Genomic DNA, 18,546 nt, shown 5'->3' on the forward strand with positions numbered 1-18,546 from the left:
AAAAAATAATGATGCAAATATATAAAATAATTAAAAATAAAATATTAAATATTAAATTTATTTTTAAAACATATTTAAAAAATATTAAAAGTGAATTAAAAATATTTTAACATTTCAAACAATCTTTTGTTCTATAAAATATTAAAAAATAATTTTTAAAAACTGTTATGAAAAACTGTTTTAGAAAACAATTACTAAATACGCCTTCAACTCCATTTGAACTTGAACTTGAAGTTGGTTGAGGTGATTTTTTCATCGGCTCAAGACATCCGAATTGCAGAATTAAAGATTTAAGCCCACTCAGAGCCCACAAATAAAATTTGGGTCGGCCCAGGCTCGGCCCATTATCACCTGTCTAACGCTGAACATCGCTTTAGGGTTTGGTTGCAGTACCAGAATCCCCCATGTATATTTACGCCAAATGATTCCATCATAGTTTCTTCTCCAAACGCTGCGTTTCTGTTGATCTTTGAGTTCAAGGTACTGCTCCAATCTCTTTTCCCCATTCAATCAATTGAGTTATAGCTTAGATACATGTTTGGATGCTGAGAAATTTCTAAGTTTGATACGATCGTTTGGATGCTGGCAAAATAATGAGAAACTGAAAGAAAATTTTCCATCGTAATTTTTTAAGCGTATAGGGGTCGAGAATACAGAATATGGTACTTTACCTAAAACTCGACACTTCGGCTTAGTTGATCTGAGGAGTTTTTTTTTTTTTTTTTTGGAATTCTAGGGTTTCCGTTTGAACAGCCGCGGAGATATTGCAAATTTGAATTACAGATCAGACTGGAATTTTCGTTGGTTTGACGGTCTTTACTATTTGGGAATGTTTCCTTGTATGGAAATAGATTTAGGAAAAAAAAAAAAAAAAACAGAAGAGAAAAGTAATAACAAAATGAATAAAAGGGTGAATTTATTATGATCTTTAAGGTGAATTCGTTATGATTGTTAGAGCTAATAATAAAAGTGTGGAATATGGGGGGAAATAAGTGACATGGTAGGGATAGTTTGAGAAGGAAAAAGTCTACAAATAACATTTGGTGACTTCTGCATGTGCTTGTAGTAGTAGGGCATTGTGTATGCACTTGCATTGGCAAAATTGGGAAAAAGTTATGCACGCTATCTTGCTAAGATTATGGATGCAAAAAACCTAGCCAGGATGATATATTTTTTTTTGTTTGATGAATAAAGAGCAATATATTAAAAGAAAAGAGGCACAAGGAAGCACCCCAAAGTATACATGTAATATACAAAAGAGAGCAAAAAGAAACCCTTGACTATGGCCTAACCAATCTACAAAATCTACAACGGAAGGGGGACCAGAGCCAAAAAACCCCTTAATTCCACGCCCACAGATTACAAAGGAAAAACAATTTACATCCACGAATCGAATGCTCCTCGTTTTCAAACACCCTACTATTTCTATCCTTCCAGACAATCCAAAAAAAGCACAAGAGAGTTGAAAACCACACTTTCTTCCTTTCCTTTCCCACACAAGGCTCAAGCCAACCCAATAACGTCTCTCTAACTGAGGAGGGGAGCACCCATGAAACCCCAAAGAGGAAAAAAAGTAAGCTCCATAAACTTTTGGCCAACACATAATGCAAGAGGATGTGATCAATAGACTCTTCCTCTGATAGACACAAATAACATCTGTTAGCCAAGTAGAACCCTCTCCTCTGAATACAATCCAAGGTTAAGGCTTTTTTCCACGTAGCCTCCCAAGCAGAAAAAACACACCCTTGGAGGCACCAAAGAATTCCAAATAACTCTTGCAAGAAAATCCCATAGTCTTTTTGGTTCCAATGTCTTGTAAAGAGACTTAACATAAAATCTTCCATCTTTGCTTTTGTCCAAACTACTTGATCTTCCACATCACCATAAACCCTCCTCCCTTGCAACCTTAAGAGAAAACGTTCTACATCGAACACTTCCCCATCATTAAGCTACCTAGAGAACCTAGGAGCCCACACTCCCCCTCCAGCATGGCTCCACACATCCTCCACCCAAGCCTCCTTAGCCAAGGATATAGCAAATAAAGAGGGACCACACCACTTGTTCTTCCAAAATCTAACCCTCGTACCATTCCCCACAGAATAAACCAAGTTGCCGCCTATCACATCCCAACCTCTTCTAATCGCTTTCCATAAACCAACCCCAAAACTACCTCTCACAACGCAGGGCCTCCAACCGCCCTCTTCTTCCCCATACTTTGCACAAATAACTTGCCTCCACAAAGCTTCCCTTTCTACTGCAAAACGCCAACTCCACTTACATAGGAGGGTCTTATTCAACAACGCCATATTCCTCACACCCAATTCACCCTTTTGTTTATCTGAGCAAACAATAGACTAATCCACTAAATGGGGCTTCCTCTTTAGGGCTCCACCACCCCAAAGAAAGTCCATTTGGATCTGCTCCAATCTCAAACTCACACTCCTTGGCATATGAAACAGGAACATACAGTAAATAGACATACTAGATAGAGTGCTCCTGATCAAAGTCAGTCTACCCCCTTTGGAGATATACTGTCTTTTCCAAAAGGAAAGCCTCTTCCTCATCCTTTCCTCAACCCAGTCCCAAACCGCCACTTCCTTGAAACGAGCACCCAAAGGAAGACCCAAATAAGAAGATGGGAGCTTGCTAACCTTGCAACCAAACTCAATGGCCAACTCCTCTACATTCTCCACTCTTCCCATCACGATGATCTCACTTTTGTCCAAATTCACATTCAACCCTGACATGGCTTCAAACCACATAAGGAGTCAACTCAAGTAGGACACCTGATCAATGAAAGGCCCATAGAATACTAAAGTGTCATCCGCGAACAACAAATGAGTGATCTCCACTCCCGCACCTCCTCTACCATTGAGCTACCACCCCAACAAAAACCCTCCCTCCTTCGCTCTCTTCAATAAACAACTAAGAGACTCCATGACAATCACAAACAGGTAGGAGGATAAATGATCTCCCTATCTCAATCCCCGAGAACTTTGGAAAAAACCTGAGGGAGTCCCATTAATAAGGACGGAGAAACTGACAGTACCAATACACCACTGAATCCAGCTAATCCATTTATCTCCAAAACCCATCATTTCTAGCAACCAAAGAAGAAAACTCCAATTTACATGGTCGTATGCCTTCTCAATATCCAACTTACAAAGAATGTCACCACCCCCACTTTTCTACATTGAATCAATCGCCTCATTCGCAATCAGCGAGGCATCCAGAATTTGCCTTCCCTCCACAAATGCATTTTGGGACTTAGACACTATCTTACCAATCACCTTTTTAAGCCTATTAGCTAGCACATTTGCTAACAACTTGTAAAGATTGCCCCCCAAGCTTATAGGCTTAAAGTCATTGAGATCTATAGCTACTCCTTTCTTAGGAATTAAAACCAGAAAAGAAGCATTAATGCTCTTGACGAACTTGCTCTGATCATGAAAGTCCTAAAGAACCCCATAACTTCCTCCTTCAAAAAACTCCAACCGAATTGCCAAAATGTCATTGTGAAATCATCAGGACCAGGAGTTTTATCTCCATTGAGGTCTGAGAGAGCACCAAACACCTCTTCCTAAAAAAAATGAGCCTCTAACATTGCTGCAACTTCCTCTTCCAGGACCCTAACCTGCAGCCCATTGCATCTGGGCCTCCACTCATTTCTTTTTGACAATACAATGGCCAACTTCAAAATCTTACTAAAGTTGATCTTCTTCTTGTCACTTTCCTCTAAAAGCCTAAATTTTTGTTGTTCAACCTTTTACTCTTTGAAAAACCTCTTAGCACAAATGAATTTCATACCATTATGTTTTAAAACCTCGAAAATAATTATAATAACATGATAAATGTCCTTTTTACTGGTTTGACCAATCCTCTAGGTAGTCACTTCAATGCCTCTTGTTCTTTACGATCCCGTAAAAAAAGGTAAGCTCAAGTGTGTGCCAACAAATCTCTCCAATTCTAAGGAAAATCCTACATACCTCTCTTTTTTTGCATTCCTTCTTATTTTATTGGTTTGAGTTTTTGCAACATCTTATAACTTATTTTAATTTGGTATTTATATTATAACGTTATCTTAATAATATCATGTATCCCACTAATACCGCATACCAGTCATTTTCTTACTAATGTTGCATAACAGTCAATTACTATCGACGACACAATTAAGTTAGGCCAAATATAATTACCCATGCTTACTTTGCTCAAGGAAAGGTACCTATCCAGATGATTCATGTACGAGACGCTTTTCTGGATGACCTACTACCAAGGGTACCCATAATTTCTACTAAACTCCAATTTATTTCCTATCTTAAATTTCATCACCTTTTTTTGGGCCATGAAATTTGGCCTTGAGAGAAAGAGTATACTTTTGTTACTCCTCTTGTGAATGTCGCATATCCAAGGCTCCATTCTAAAAATTTTCAATGGTACTCATTCTTGATTCATAAAATCAATCACTAGTTTTTATTTAATAATAGATCTTTTAATACTAATTTTCATTCGATGAACTTTAAACTCTGATAGACTATTTGACATGATTAATATAAACCTTGACATAAGCATAAAGAAATGAATATCACAATTTATGATTAGTTAATGAAAAATAAATAAATATTTACATGATAAATAAAAATAAGAATAAAAAAATAAAAGAAATTTTGGAGGTAAGTAGAAATAAATTACGCTATGAAGATATTTTACAAGAATAAATAGGTAAAATTTCAAATGTTCCAAAGGATAAATAATTTTGATTACACCATGCACTTTGTATTTTCAAATGAATCATAATAATAATAATAATAATAATAATAATAATAAATAAATCAAATAAAATTTTTATGAATTTGGTTTTTAAAATAAGTAAGATTTTAATTTGTATAATAAATAAAAGTAGCAAAGACAAAGTAAGACTATTTTTTTTATATAAATGGAACTAAATTATATTATGAGAATATTTTTGATGAAATAAAAGATTTAATGTAATATATATTTAAAATAATTAAAATAATTTTAACAATCTAAATAATAACCATTTAATATTAAAGTTAATCTAAACTCATCATTCTTATACTTATTTTGATATTTTCCTTTTAAATTATCTCCACGTTTATTTTTTCTAGTTTATTTTATCCATTGGAATTTTGTAAATTAAGAATCTAAATAAAATGTAATAATAAGAGTGGAAAAAAAATCAAATTTCATTAAATCCGCATAAATAGAATAATTTCTCAACAATCAAAATTATAAAATTCATTAGTTCATAAATTTTTTTTAAAAGTTAAAAATTAATAATAATTAAATATGTTTAAAAAAAATCATCAAGGTAAAGTGCATAATGCCTAAATTATTTATTTAAACATAGTAAAATTTAAAATTTATTCCTAACAGTTATTTTATAATAATATAATTTTTTTTAGAATAAATATGAAATTTAATCAATTAAGCTTTTTTATTTTTATATAAAATGAAAGAATTTAAGTAAACAAATTTATGCACAGTGAAATATAGATATTTGTTCCATAAATAAAACAATATATATATATATATATATATATTAAATTTGTGAAAACCGAAACCAAAATTAAGAAGTTTTTTATTCTCCAAAATAAAAAATAAGGAAAACTTGTTTGATAATCAAAAACAATTTTTATTTTATGTCGTTTTCACTTATTTTTTTAGGACTGATTTAAAAAATAATGATGCAAATATATAAAATAATAAAAAATAAAATATTAGTGTGGACCCCGCATTTCAGCTCATGCGTTTCCCACTCGAAGGCGAGCTCGATTTTGATTTCGAAAAATGATTTTATTGATTAAGAAAAATTGACTTGGAGTCGCCACTTATTTTTGTTTTATTTTAAAAAAAAAGGATAAACAAAATAAGAAAGAAAACCCTAAGTGTGACTCCTTATTTTGGAAAATGTGGTATGTGAAAAACCGGATCAGGCTCGAGAGTCAGATTACTTATCTAGAAGGTACGGTAAAAACCGTAGCACCCCTCTAAGTTCCTAAAGTAAAAACCGTAGCACCCCTCTAAGTTCCTAAAGTAGGGTCTCTACTAATAAAATTGAAACAATCATGACAATGGATGAGTAAATCAATAAATACCCAGGATAGATCATGCACATGTGAGTATCGGGACATGCATAGACAATGATTAGAGGGAAAATGGATACATAGCTAGGCAACGATCCACCATGCGCTATCAATAAAGGGGTTAGTGCACAATTTAGGAATAATTTCTAGTATACATGTCAGAGAGCAGGATAAATCAATCATGTATCATAATCAAATCGATCTATCAGTTAATCAATCTATCAGTCACATATGTGGGGCCCCCACCAAAGCCCGTTTATTTTACATAAATTAATCCCATAAATTCCATTATTCGGAATTATGGAAAATTCCATTATTCGGAATTATGGAAAATTCGTTTATGCTTATTAAAATCAAGAGGAGCAGAAGATTGTTTGAAGACCAGAATGGAATTAAAGCTATTTGAGAGAAAATCGGATTTTTGAAATTCATTTGAAAAATTGGAGTCTCGAAGGTTATTTAAAGAAAATTGGGATTTTAGAGTTTATTTGAAGATCGGACTTTCAGGAATTAAATGTGAGAATGAGAATTTTTATAAATTAAATTTGAACAAGGTTGGAAACTTGAAAATGATTTGAGAGTTCGGGATTTTAAATGAGGGGATAAGTGGATGAGTGAATAAGTAAAGGAATGAAATAACGATGGTGAAATAATAAAGTTTAGGTAAATAATTGCGAAAGATGGAATTTTAGAGATTTGAAGATGTGAATTTAGATATTGAAAACTTAAGAATTTATTTAGAGATGAGATCTTTGGTATATGAATAACTGAATAAGTAAGTGGATGAGATAACATTAATAACGAGAATAATCATTAAACGGCGATATATGGACGATGGAGTTTTTGAGATTGGAAATTAGATTTGGAAGTCGGATTCTGATGAATTAAACTTTAACAATTAGAATAAACAGATAATATGGAATAATAATGCTACTTAACGGAAACAATATTTTAAACGAATAGAAAAGGAGCAGTGGAATTTTAAGATTGAAAATTAAGTTAGGACGTTGAATTTTTGAAGAATTGGACCTTAAATGAATAAAAAAATAGGGGATAAAAATTCTAGTTAACGAAAATAACATTTAGGCGAATAATAGAATTTCTAAGGTTGAAAGTTAAATTGAGATTTTTGAAAGATTGGACTTTAAATAAATATGGGATGATGATTCTAATGGATGAAAATGAAATTTAAACGAATTGTAGAATTTTTTTTTAGGATTGAAAAATTAAATTAAAATATGGAATTTTTTAAGGATTAGAATTTAAATAACTAAATAAATACGGGATTATAATTTTAATTAATGAAAATAAGATTTAGATGAATTGTAGAATTTTTAGGATTGAAAAATTAAATTAAAACATGGAATTTTTGAAGGATTAGACTTTAAATAACTAAATAAATACGATATTGTAATTCTAAGTGATGAAAATAAGGTTTAAATGAATTGTAGAATTTTTAGGACTGAAAATTTGAATTAAAATATGGAATGTTCGAAGGATTAGACTTTAAATAACTAGATAAATGCGGGATTACAATTCTAATTAATGAAAATAAGATTGAGTTGAATTGTAGAGTTTTTAGGATTTGAAAGATTAAATTAAAACATGGAATTTTTGAAGGATTAAACTTTAAATAACTAGATAAATACGGGATTATAATTCTAATCGATGAAAATAAGATTTAAATGAATTACATAATTTTTATTATTGAAAAATTAAATTAAAACATGGAATTTTTGAAGGATTAAACTTTAAATAACTAGATAAATACGGGATTATAATTCTAATCGATGAAAATAAGATTTAAATGAATTACATAATTTTTATTATTGAAAAATTAAATTAAAACATGGAATTTTTGAAGGATTAAACTTTAAATAACTAGGTAGATACGGGATTATAATTCTAATTAATGAAAATAAGATTTAGTTGAATTGCAGAGTTTTTAGGATTTAAAAGATTAAATTAAAACATGGAATTTTTAAAGGATTAAACTTTAAATAACTAGATAAATACGAGATTATAATTCTAATCGATGAAAATAAGGTTTAAATGAATTGTATAATTTTTAGGATTGAAAAATTAAATTAAAACAAGGAATTTTTGAAGGATTAAACTTTAAATTACTAGATAAATACGGGATTATAATTCTAATTGATGAAAATAAGGTTTAAATGAATTGTAGAATTTTTAGGATTGGAAAAGTAAATTAAAACATGGAATTTTTGAAGAATTAGACTTTAAATAACTAGATAAATACGAGATTAAAATTCTAATTGATGAAAATAAGATTTAAATGAATATTTGAAGAATTAAATTAAGACATGGGACTTTTGAAAAATTACTTAAAGGCCTAAGTTTTGAAAATGGGATTTAAAGTTTAGAATGTAGAAAATTATTTGAGTCCAATATAAATTTATTTATACAAAAAATTTTCATATATGGTGATTTAGACATAATTTAAAGATGGGAAGGTGAAATATAAATTATCTTGAGTTTTGAAAGGATATCCAACCTTAATAATTTGTCCTTTAATCGTCCTCAAGTTGAGTTAAATAAATTGGTAGAAATAGAATAAGATAACAAATAAAAGGGAAGGATTGAATTAATTAATTATGGATATTAGAGATTTTTAAGAGAATTATTTAGGATTTGGGCAACCTAATGGGCTAAATTGATGTGGGCATGGGCCAATGAGGGTGGCTAGCATAGGAGGCATGGGGCCTTCATCAACATGCTTGGGTTGGGCTCCAACTCAAGCCCAAACCCGTCACCAAGAGCTTAGGTCTGGGCTCCAACTTAAGCCCAAGGCACCATCACCATCAAAGCTTGGGCCTAGGCTCCAACTTATTTCAAAAAAGAAATGCAAAGAAGAGAGAAAAAAAAACTCTCTCCCGGGGCCCCCCACAAAAGGGGTCTACAATTAGATATAAAAATTATTTTTAAAAAATATTAAAAGTGAATTAAAAATATTTTAACATTTCAAACAATCTTTTGTTCTATAAAATATTAAAAAATAGTTTTTAAAAACTATTATAAAAAAACTGTTTTGGAAAACAGTTACTAAATACGCCTTCAACTCCATTTGAACTTGAACTTGAAGTTGAGGTGATTTTTTCATCAGCTCAAGACATCCGAATTGCAGAATTAAAGATTTAAGTCCACTCAGAGCCCACGAGTAAAATTTGGGCCGGCCCAGGCTCAGCCCATTATCACCTGTCTAACGCTGAACTCAAGTTGTACATCGCTTTAGGGTTTGGTTGCAGTACCAGAAGCCCCGATGTATATTTACGCCAAATGATTCCATCATAGTTTCTTCTCCAAACGCTGCGTTTCTGTTGATCTTTGAGTTCAAGGTACTGCTCCAATCTCTTTTCCCCATTCAATCAATTGATTTGTAGCTTGATACATGTTTGGATGCTGAGAAAGTTCTAAGTTTGATACGATCGTTTGGATGCTGGCAAAATAATGAGAAACTGAAAGAAAATTTTCCTTCGTAATTTTTTAAGCGTATAGGGGTCGAGAATACAGAATATGGTACTTTACCTAAAACTCGACACTTCGGCTTAGTTGATCTGAGGGGTTTTTTTTTTTTTTTTTTTTGAATTCTAGGGTTTCCGTTTGAACAGTCGCGGAGATATTACAAATTTGAATTACAGATCAGACTGGAATTTTCGTTGGTTTGACGGTCTTTGCTATTCGGGAATGTTTTCTTGTATAGAAATAGATTTAGAAAAAAAAAAAAAAAAAAAAGAACAGAAGAGAAAAGTAATAACAAAATGAATAAAATGGTAATTTATTATGATCTTTAAGGTGAATTTGTTATGATTGTTAGAGCTAATAATAAAAGTGTGGAATACGGGGGGAAATAAGTGACATGGTAGGGATAGTTTGGGAAGGAAAAAGTCTACAAATAACATTTGGTGATTTCTGCATGTGCTTGTAGTATTAGGGCATTGTGTATGCACTTGCATTGGCAAAATTGGGAAAAAGTTATGTACGCTATCTTGCTAAGATTATGGATGCAAAAAATCTAGCCAGGATGATATTGATTATGCCAAGTTCTGCCTGCTTGCATGGTTGAATGGCCTATCGACATATATATGAATGTAGATACATGTATTATCCTTGCTGAATGTAGATATGTCCGGTTTCTTGCATGTAATTGGTGAAAACTGATCATTGTCTGAGATGCAGGTTTAATTTTCGGAGTGTTTATATAAATGCTGCGGATTTTTCGTTATGTAGTTAATTTGAAGGATTTAACTGTCAACAACTTTTGTGTGTCATTTTTAGATACTGTGAACCTACAAATTTTGCTAAGTATGGTCCGAGTTGACTTTAGGTGGATATAAATGGTCCTTTTTCCTGCCTTTTCTTTTTGGAGCTTGCAATATTAACTTCACATTATGATCCTTTTCAATTTTTCTTTCTTTTAGACGCACTCAAAAGTTTGATTTTCAGCCTACAGTTCTCTGTTTGATGTTTGGTGCCTGAAAAATTTAGGTTCATATACGTTTTAGATATCAGTCTTACCATTTTAGCATTCTAATACCCACACTTGGATTAAAGGGCTGACTACTCATCTTTTTCCTATTATGGTGACCAGTAACTTAAGAGTGAGAAGGATGTGGGTTAATTTCTGTATCACAGATTTAAGCAATAACTAATATCATTTGTCTGCTTATCTAGCGTAGAAACATGCTAGAGTAGGAAATGTCCTTTTGTATGTTTGTTTGATGAAATGTGTTTAATCTTCTTACTTTCTTTAGGAGGTTTGCTTACCCCCCCCCCCCCCCCCCCCCCCCCTTTTTTTTTTTTTACTGTTAGAAGTCTCCCACAACCCTGTTTTAATGGTTTAGACTGCTTCCATTTCACTGGCTGGTACTTGGGGCTAATCTTTCTGTTGATCTCTGTGCTATTATTACCAAAGTTTTAGTAATATGACCCACCAGAGGCCCCATTATGTTTTCACCAATGTTTTATTCTATACTTATGAGTGATAAAACCTGCAAGAATGGAAAAATTCAGACTTGAAAAACCTAAAGGGATCAATCCCAGGGCTGCTGTATATTTATTAGTGTATTATTCCAATTAAATGCCTCTATTCACGATTGTCATGTATTTTAGGAAATTTATATAGAAATAAATACGTTTTAAAGACAGGTCATGATTAATAATATCAGTGAAGAAACTAAAATTTAGGAGATTGTTATAGCATTTAGGAGCTTGCTTGTACCGGAGAAAGTAGCTTGTTATCATTTTTAGTTCCTCGTTAATTTTTTCAGATGCCTTCTTGTCATATTCTTTGTAGTGTCCTCTTTTGTTACCCTCTTTCACATGCCTTCTAGTCTATGCTCTGCTTTGTGGTTCACATTGATTTTTTGATTTCAGGATTGTTGAAATGGAAGACACCCAAGAAAAAGATGGCAAGCCACCTGAAGAATTTCCAGAAGACACACATGAAAAGAAAAGGGAAACTCTTGATGAAATGCTTTCCAGGCACAGGTGATGTATCCATTTCTAATCTGTATTAACAACTTCTTGCTTATTTTCCTTGATGGATTTGGTCTTATTTTATGCCTTGGTACAATGATTGGGTATTGCTTGTCAGTTCAAATTTGAGTCAATTTATTGTATTTTCATAGCATGTCGGCACTCAAGGTAGTAGTGCAATATGAAGACATAACAATAAAATATAATGGAAATGACTTTGCTGGAAACCTATAATACTGGTACTTAAAAGAATTGTTGAGGAAAAAAATGGAAAAAATTTGTTCAATGACATGAATTTCTGATTCCAGGAAGTTGATAAATTTTAAAACCTGGATAAAATACTTTGAGAGCTGCCTGAAGTCCATGGACGTTTGGACAGCAAATTAGTGTTTTCTGAACCTCGGCTAGCTTGTCAAATGAGACTCTGTTATTGTAGGAAAACTATATCTGATAATAGCATGCGCAAACTGTCCTGTTCTTGCTCAAGCAGTGTTGTGGTCAGACTCATTTACATACATATTATTCATTTATTAGGCTTCATGGTACAGAATTGTTGGTTTTTATGTTTACGGCCATGTTAGATGTTCACATTATTTCAACGCTTTCAATGCATATGCAGGAAAGAGATATCCCAGCTGCAGAACAAGGAAGCTGCAATGAAAAAGGCAGCTGCCAAAGGAAGCAAGGCTGAACAGAAAGCTAAGAAGAAGCAGGTGGAGGATGAGATCTCTCAACTTTCCTCTGATCTCAAAGAAAAACAGGCAGCAGAGCTGGCTTCAATAGGCTATAGTAGTGGCAGTGGAAAGGAGAAATCCAATCTTGACAATTTGGTGAAAGCTATAGCAGGAGTTTCTGTTACCAGCCAAGCTGAGCATTCAAGACCCAGCAAGAGTGCCAAGAGGCGTGAGAAAAGAGCTCAACAAGAAGCAGCAAGAGAGCAAAGGATCCAGGAAGAGCAGAGCAATATTGTTAGTGATCGAATGATTGAAAATGAAATATTGGAAAAGAAGCTTGAACCCCTTGGATTGGCTGTGAATGACATAAAGCCAGATGGGCACTGCCTCTATCGAGCAGTTGAGGATCAGCTGGCCCTTCTCTCAGGAGGTTCTTCTCCTTACACGTATCAAGAGCTTCGAGAAATGGTGGCTGCTTATATGAGAAAACATGCATCTGATTTCCTCCCATTTTTCCTGTCAGAGACTGAAGGAGACTCTGATATTTCACTTGCAGAGAGATTTGAGAATTACTGCAAAGAAATTGAATCAACAGCAGCGTGGGGAGGACAACTAGAGCTGGGTGCCCTAACTCACTGTCTGAAAAAACACATTATGATATTTTCAGGATCATTCCCTGATGTGGAGATGGGGAAGGAATATAAATCTGACGTTGGGAGGACTGATACATCCAACCAGAGCATTATGCTGTCATACCACAAGCATGCCTTTGGACTCGGCGAGCATTACAATTCTGTGATCCCTGGCTTGGTGAGATAGGTACCATTATTCATATGTGAAAAGATACATTAGGTGTGCAAATTATTTTTATTTTGTGTATTATCTCTGTGAGAGCATAACCCATATTCGAGCCTTCGAATTAAAAACATAGAACTACAGTTTTGTTATCTCATCAAACTGGTTAAACATTTTTATCTCCAATTATTAGCCAGCATGATCGCTGCATCCAGATTCTACCCATTTTATTTAAACCTGTTTCAGGTCTTCCCTTTAGTATGTAAAAGTGCTGAATTATAATGAAAAGGAGCTAGGATTGGCTTTTTACTATGTTGTTTTCCTTGTTTATATAATCTAGATCATTTCCCTCCTCCTAGTGAAGAGGGCAAATATTCATAAACTTAACTTGTATGCAACCAAAAAGAAAAGGGTCAGTACACCTGGTTTTTTGGCTTTTTTGTTTTGTGGTAAGTGGTTTTGTGCCCATTTAGTCGAATAATGCTTTATAGCAAGAAAAGTTTCTCTGAAATGCTTTAGCATGTGATATATATGGCATGGTATCTGAATATTTGAAACAATCTTCGTTTACCAACCTCTTTTTGCTGGGGATTCTATGCGTACCCCTGGTTTTGTCTTCATACATTCCTTTTTTTTTTCTTTAATCTCTTTTATCTTTTCTTTTCCTTTTCTTCTTTTTAAAAAATTAAAAAGATATGCAAAAAGGTTGTGGCACTTTCTATTTTCTTTGTTATTTTGTGGATTCTCTCTTACTTGATGAATGACTTGTTAAGTGGTTGACATGAGAGTTTTATGGACAAGTAGAGAAAAAAGGCTTGAAGAATAGTTCCTCTTTGCTTTTTTTTTCTTTCTTTTTGAACCAATCAAGAACCTTTAAAAGGGTTTTAACACAAACCCATCTTTTAAAGAATTTGTCACATCTATTAAAGAACCTTGACGCCTTTACCATTTTCCTTTTCTCGATCTTCCCTTCTCCTCCTCCTCCGTCTCTCCCACCTGAAGAAAGTAGGAATAAAAAAGGGGGAAGTGGTAGCAACCATCTCCTCCTCTGTATTTTTCTTTTCCTTTTCAGACCAGCTCTCACTATTCTTTTTGGAGCAGCTTTGTAATACCATGGGCCAGACGTCACCTCAATTCTGGGACTGGCCGGCTTGCATTACGGGGCGACGATGGGTGGTGTGGTCAAGTTCTTTGGTGTAATTAGCCAATAACTAACCTTATCAACATGGGTGCCACCACTTGCCTAAGTTGTCCAACACGTAGGTTGGATTGAATTTATATCCCTAACATAACTACCAATTTATTAACACCATTTTAATTTGTTTTCCTTATCAACACAATTTTAAACATTTTTAAAATTTTAAAATAATATAATCATTTTGATCGATTTTGCATTTTAATTTTTAAGTTTTAACTAATTTGACATTTGGATGCATTTCTTATTTTTTATTTTTGAAAAAAAAAATTATACAAACTATGCACACAAAAAAATAAAAATTTAGCTTACACTCTTAAAAGAAATTTTCAAAATTTTGAAGTGAAAACTTTTTACTTCTAAATATGCTATGTCCTTTTTATATAAAAATTCATGCGTCTTGTATGGTGTTTTTTTTTTTTTTGAAAATAAAAACATATCCAAGGTTAAAAAATAAGAAATATATCCGAAACATTAAACAATTTTATTTGATAACTATTTTCAAAGATAGTTTTCGATTTTCTAGAACAAAAATAATATAAAACACATTTGACAACCAAAAAATTATTTTCTGTTTTTCATTCTTGAAAACAAAAAATAAAGTATTTTCAAAAAACATCTTTTAATTATTTTCAATTATTTTCAAAGCCATGTTTTAAAAAATAATTATACATTCTTTAAAGTTATTTTCACTTGTTTTCTAATGTATGTTTCAATAAATAATTATACAAACATAAAGTATAATTAAAAATAAAGTACTAGATACAAAAAAAAAATTAAATGTATTTAAGAATATTAAAAATAAGCTAAAATTATTTCAATTCTTAAAAAACTTTTATTTTATAAAATATCATAAACTATTTTTTAAAACTTATCAGACCTTAAAGTGTTTTTGATAATGATTTTAGAAGGTATTTCTAACATTTTTAATGCTCCATGATAAAAATTTTCAAATATTTAAAAAATCATAAACACTTTCTAAAATCATTATCAAACACTTTTGATCATGAAATGGGCGTTCACGTATTCAACATGTGTTCTATGAAGAATCTCATAGATGCTAAAATGAAACAGACAAAGACAAGGAAAAAGGGAATAGTAAGCCACGTGATCAACTTTAAAAGGAGAAAACAACAGCCATTTAAAGAAGAAAACAACAGCAGCACCCGCACCCCCGCCCGTACGAAGATGCCCACATCAATCCAGGCATCCACCCTCACGAATCATGGTGACACTAGTAAAATTCATCTCATTGAAATTTCACGCTCAGTCTCAATGCCAAGATATTGAGAATAACTAAGATCTCAAAAGAGGAAAAAGAATAAAATTAGGCAGAAAATCATCTCTTCACGAATTATGTAGATCTTGTTCTATGATTCTATCCTCCAATCTGTTGCCCAGAACTTTCTCTGTTTCGCATCTCTAAAAGCACTAAAGCCAATCCATGCAAATTGTTGTGATCAAGAAAGAAAGAAAGAGAATGCGTGTGTATGAATGCGTGTATGCGTGTGCATGTATCGTCTGCGATGCTAGGAACCGACCTCGCCTTCCTATTTACCCTGGATGCAAACAAGAGAAATGTCAGAGTCAAGTGACCTAATAACATAAGCGACCCTTGGCTTTGTTTTGAGCCGATTATGCAATCTGGAAAACCTTTGGACCACAAGGCCTGCCCTTTCTGTGGCTACACGTACGTGGCGATATCTGGAACCTGAAAACTACATAGTATAGCTTTTATATATACGCATAATCTTTGACATTATCCAAAAGGTGAAAGCAGATAAAAGGAGATGCGTATGATTCCAAGTTGGGACCAAAAAGTAAGAAAAGTAATGGGTGTGAGATGGTTGATAAGGCGTTGGCATTATGCTGGCTTTACACAAACAGGTAATGCTACACCATGTGCTTGCCTTGTGCAACCACGGCCCTTCGCTAAATGACTAGATCTAGATTAGCCCATTATCCATACAAAATTTGGAACATCTCAAGAAGACTAATGGCATACAAAAGCCGATATCGCAAAGGTGATGTGATCAAGGATGAACGGAGTATAATCACCTGGGAATATTACGGAAACATTTGGTAAGCCACTAATTAAGTCAATAGAGAACTTCAGAGATTAGTCCTTTTCCTGTTCCAAACCATACCAAACACCAAATCAGATTAAAATCTTCCTCTAACCCAAATGAAGATACAGAAATATTGGCATAAAAACCAAATAATCTACTTCTAAGGCCAGGAGTACATCATTATAGCTGATTCAGACAGGATGGGCTGAAGTGTTCTACAGAGGAAAAGAGGGGAGACAAACTTTTTACTGTTCTTAAATAATGGATCACTGAAAGCACATTTTATACTAAGACTAGCTAAGCAAGACATGGCATTAAAAATTAATAGAAGCTTCTCACATCACACTCTTGAAAAAGTTCTAATAATTTTTTGGTTGCACAAGTCAAATTATAGGTAATCCAATCTCAAAATCAACTAAACTTTTGTGCTGTAAATGTAAGAAGTTAGTCAAAGTCTAGGGGAACGACATGTTTCTGCTTCAGCCTGTCACAAGCTAATGCTTTTGATTCAATGGTGGCATAATTCTAGTGTACTGATCCACCACTATTGGATGCCTGAATAAAAAAACTTGTAAGAGAACATAGAGAATGAGGATAATAGTAATTATATAGCCTGTTCAATAGTTATGATGCACTAATCATGAGTTTTATTTGTAGAATATTGAGAACATTTGTTTCTAATCAGTGCAACACGTAGGAATTGATAGTGTGGTGGGTCCTTTTCACATCTTCTATTTGTTACCATACGACGGTGTCAATGGATTTTGTTTCTCTTCCATTGATGTTAAGGGCAGATTGCCCTTTGATAAGCATCTTCGTCCTTCAAATTCGCACTTTCCAGTTTTTCTGTTGTCTTTCGGTTTTCTTGAATTAAAATGGATGCAAATCTTGTTATGGAAGGAAAAAAAGTGTCACCCAATTGGATAAACCCAAATTCATCCTCCAACTCAGCAGATGCTCCAAGATAGAGAGAGGAAAACCCTAGAAATTACTAAGACATCCTCACTTAGGGTTTCTAACATGAAACTTGGCCTAGCCTATTTCAGAACCTTGTGGTCATGTGGACCTAATTGAACTTAAACATACTCTACATCAGCAGAGAGACCAAGTAATGTTCATACGCTAAGTCATATAAGTGAATGCATCCCCATCCTTCATAATCACTCCCTTCTTACTAAAACCTAGGTTTCAAGTGGATTAAGTTATCCAACCATCAGACAGGTTAGTCAAGGTTAGTGTTGTCATTTGGTAAAGAAGATCTCCACAATTATCACATTTTGCATACTAATCCATGGTATCTTGTGCAATTAGCTTATTCCATGCTCAGTAAGACACAGCAGGTCGTTATCAATCAATGATCAAGGGCAATCTGGGAAATGAAAATCTTAACCGTAATATTCCTTAATGCAGCCCACCAATCTTTATCTGGCCTTATAAATATACACCTAGGGAGAGCTCAAGTTCCTCACAGCAAAACCCACTCTCTAACCAAACTTTCGTAGCCTACACTTCCACTCTCTCTCTCCCTCTCTTCGCTTGCCCTCATTTTCGTTGAGTGCATTTTGCCACCTTCCAACCTTCAGTAAAAGTATCTTCTTCCTCTTCCATTGCAGCAATGGATTCGGTGATGGCATTGGGGACTGCAAAGCCAGTGGTGATCTTTACCAAGAACTCATTATGTTGCATGAGCCACAGCATTAAGACACTCATAAGCAGCTATGGGGCCAGTCCTACGGTCTATGAGCTTGATGAAATGCCAAACGGAGAGCAAATGGAAAAGGCCCTACCAATACTAGGGTGTCCGAATTTACCAGCGGTATTCATAGGTAAAAAGCTGGTGGGTGGGGCTCGTGAGATAATGAGCCTGCAAGTCAGGGGCGAGCTCTCTGATCTGCTCATAGAGGCAAAAGCTATATTTTTTTGGAACAAAAAATAGCGTCTGCACCATGATGATATGCCGTAGAGAACAAAGTATGGGGAATGTATTAGAATCATAAGTAACGGCTGTAGTAGTATAAAATGAGAACTAATATTGTAAACTAGCTTGTCGAGCCTTTTTCATGGCACCTTTTCTTTGTTGGTCGTGTCTTTGGTTTTGGTTGCTGGGAAAGATTACAATCTTTTCCTTAAACTAGGTTCAAGGAAAACCCATGTTTTAGCATGCTACACATTCCCCTTTTTATGGTAAATAAAGTTACATTTTTACTATTTAC

General features: G+C 33.6%; 2 protein-coding genes across 2 annotated transcripts; both read left to right on the forward strand.

Annotated features, from left to right (window-relative positions):
• The first annotated feature begins 9,202 nt into the window (after positions 1-9,202).
• LOC100258001 (OVARIAN TUMOR DOMAIN-containing deubiquitinating enzyme 5) lies at positions 9,203-13,381 on the forward strand. Its single transcript, XM_002267696.5, has 3 exons — positions 9,203-9,460; positions 11,499-11,612; positions 12,220-13,381. The coding sequence occupies exons 2-3, from the start codon at positions 11,509-11,511 to the stop codon at positions 13,091-13,093; spliced, it is 978 nt and encodes a 325-aa protein (XP_002267732.1). The 5' UTR covers positions 9,203-9,460; positions 11,499-11,508; the 3' UTR covers positions 13,094-13,381.
• A 4,567-nt stretch (positions 13,382-17,948) lies between these two features.
• Positions 17,949-18,269, forward strand: LOC100263137 (monothiol glutaredoxin-S1-like). Its single transcript, XM_059738800.1, has one exon. It carries the CDS (start codon positions 17,949-17,951, stop codon positions 18,267-18,269), a length of 321 nt encoding a protein of 106 aa, XP_059594783.1.
• Positions 18,270-18,546: the final 277 nt, after the last annotated feature.

This window comes from Vitis vinifera, chromosome 7, assembly GCF_030704535.1.
Source record: "Vitis vinifera cultivar Pinot Noir 40024 chromosome 7, ASM3070453v1".
Classification (NCBI taxonomy): domain Eukaryota; kingdom Viridiplantae; phylum Streptophyta; class Magnoliopsida; order Vitales; family Vitaceae; genus Vitis; species Vitis vinifera.

Bases quoted from the DNA above. Each gene is read 5' to 3' on its own strand.
- LOC100258001 (XM_002267696.5), top strand. From the start codon at position 11,509: ATGGAAGACACCCAAGAAAAAGATGGCAAGCCACCTGAAGAATTTCCA. The intron at 11,613-12,219 runs GTGATGTATCCA...ATGCATATGCAG, and splicing joins GAAATGCTTTCCAGGCACAG to GAAAGAGATATCCCAGCTGC.
- LOC100263137 (XM_059738800.1), top strand. From the start codon at position 17,949: ATGGATTCGGTGATGGCATTGGGGACTGCAAAGCCAGTGGTGATCTTT.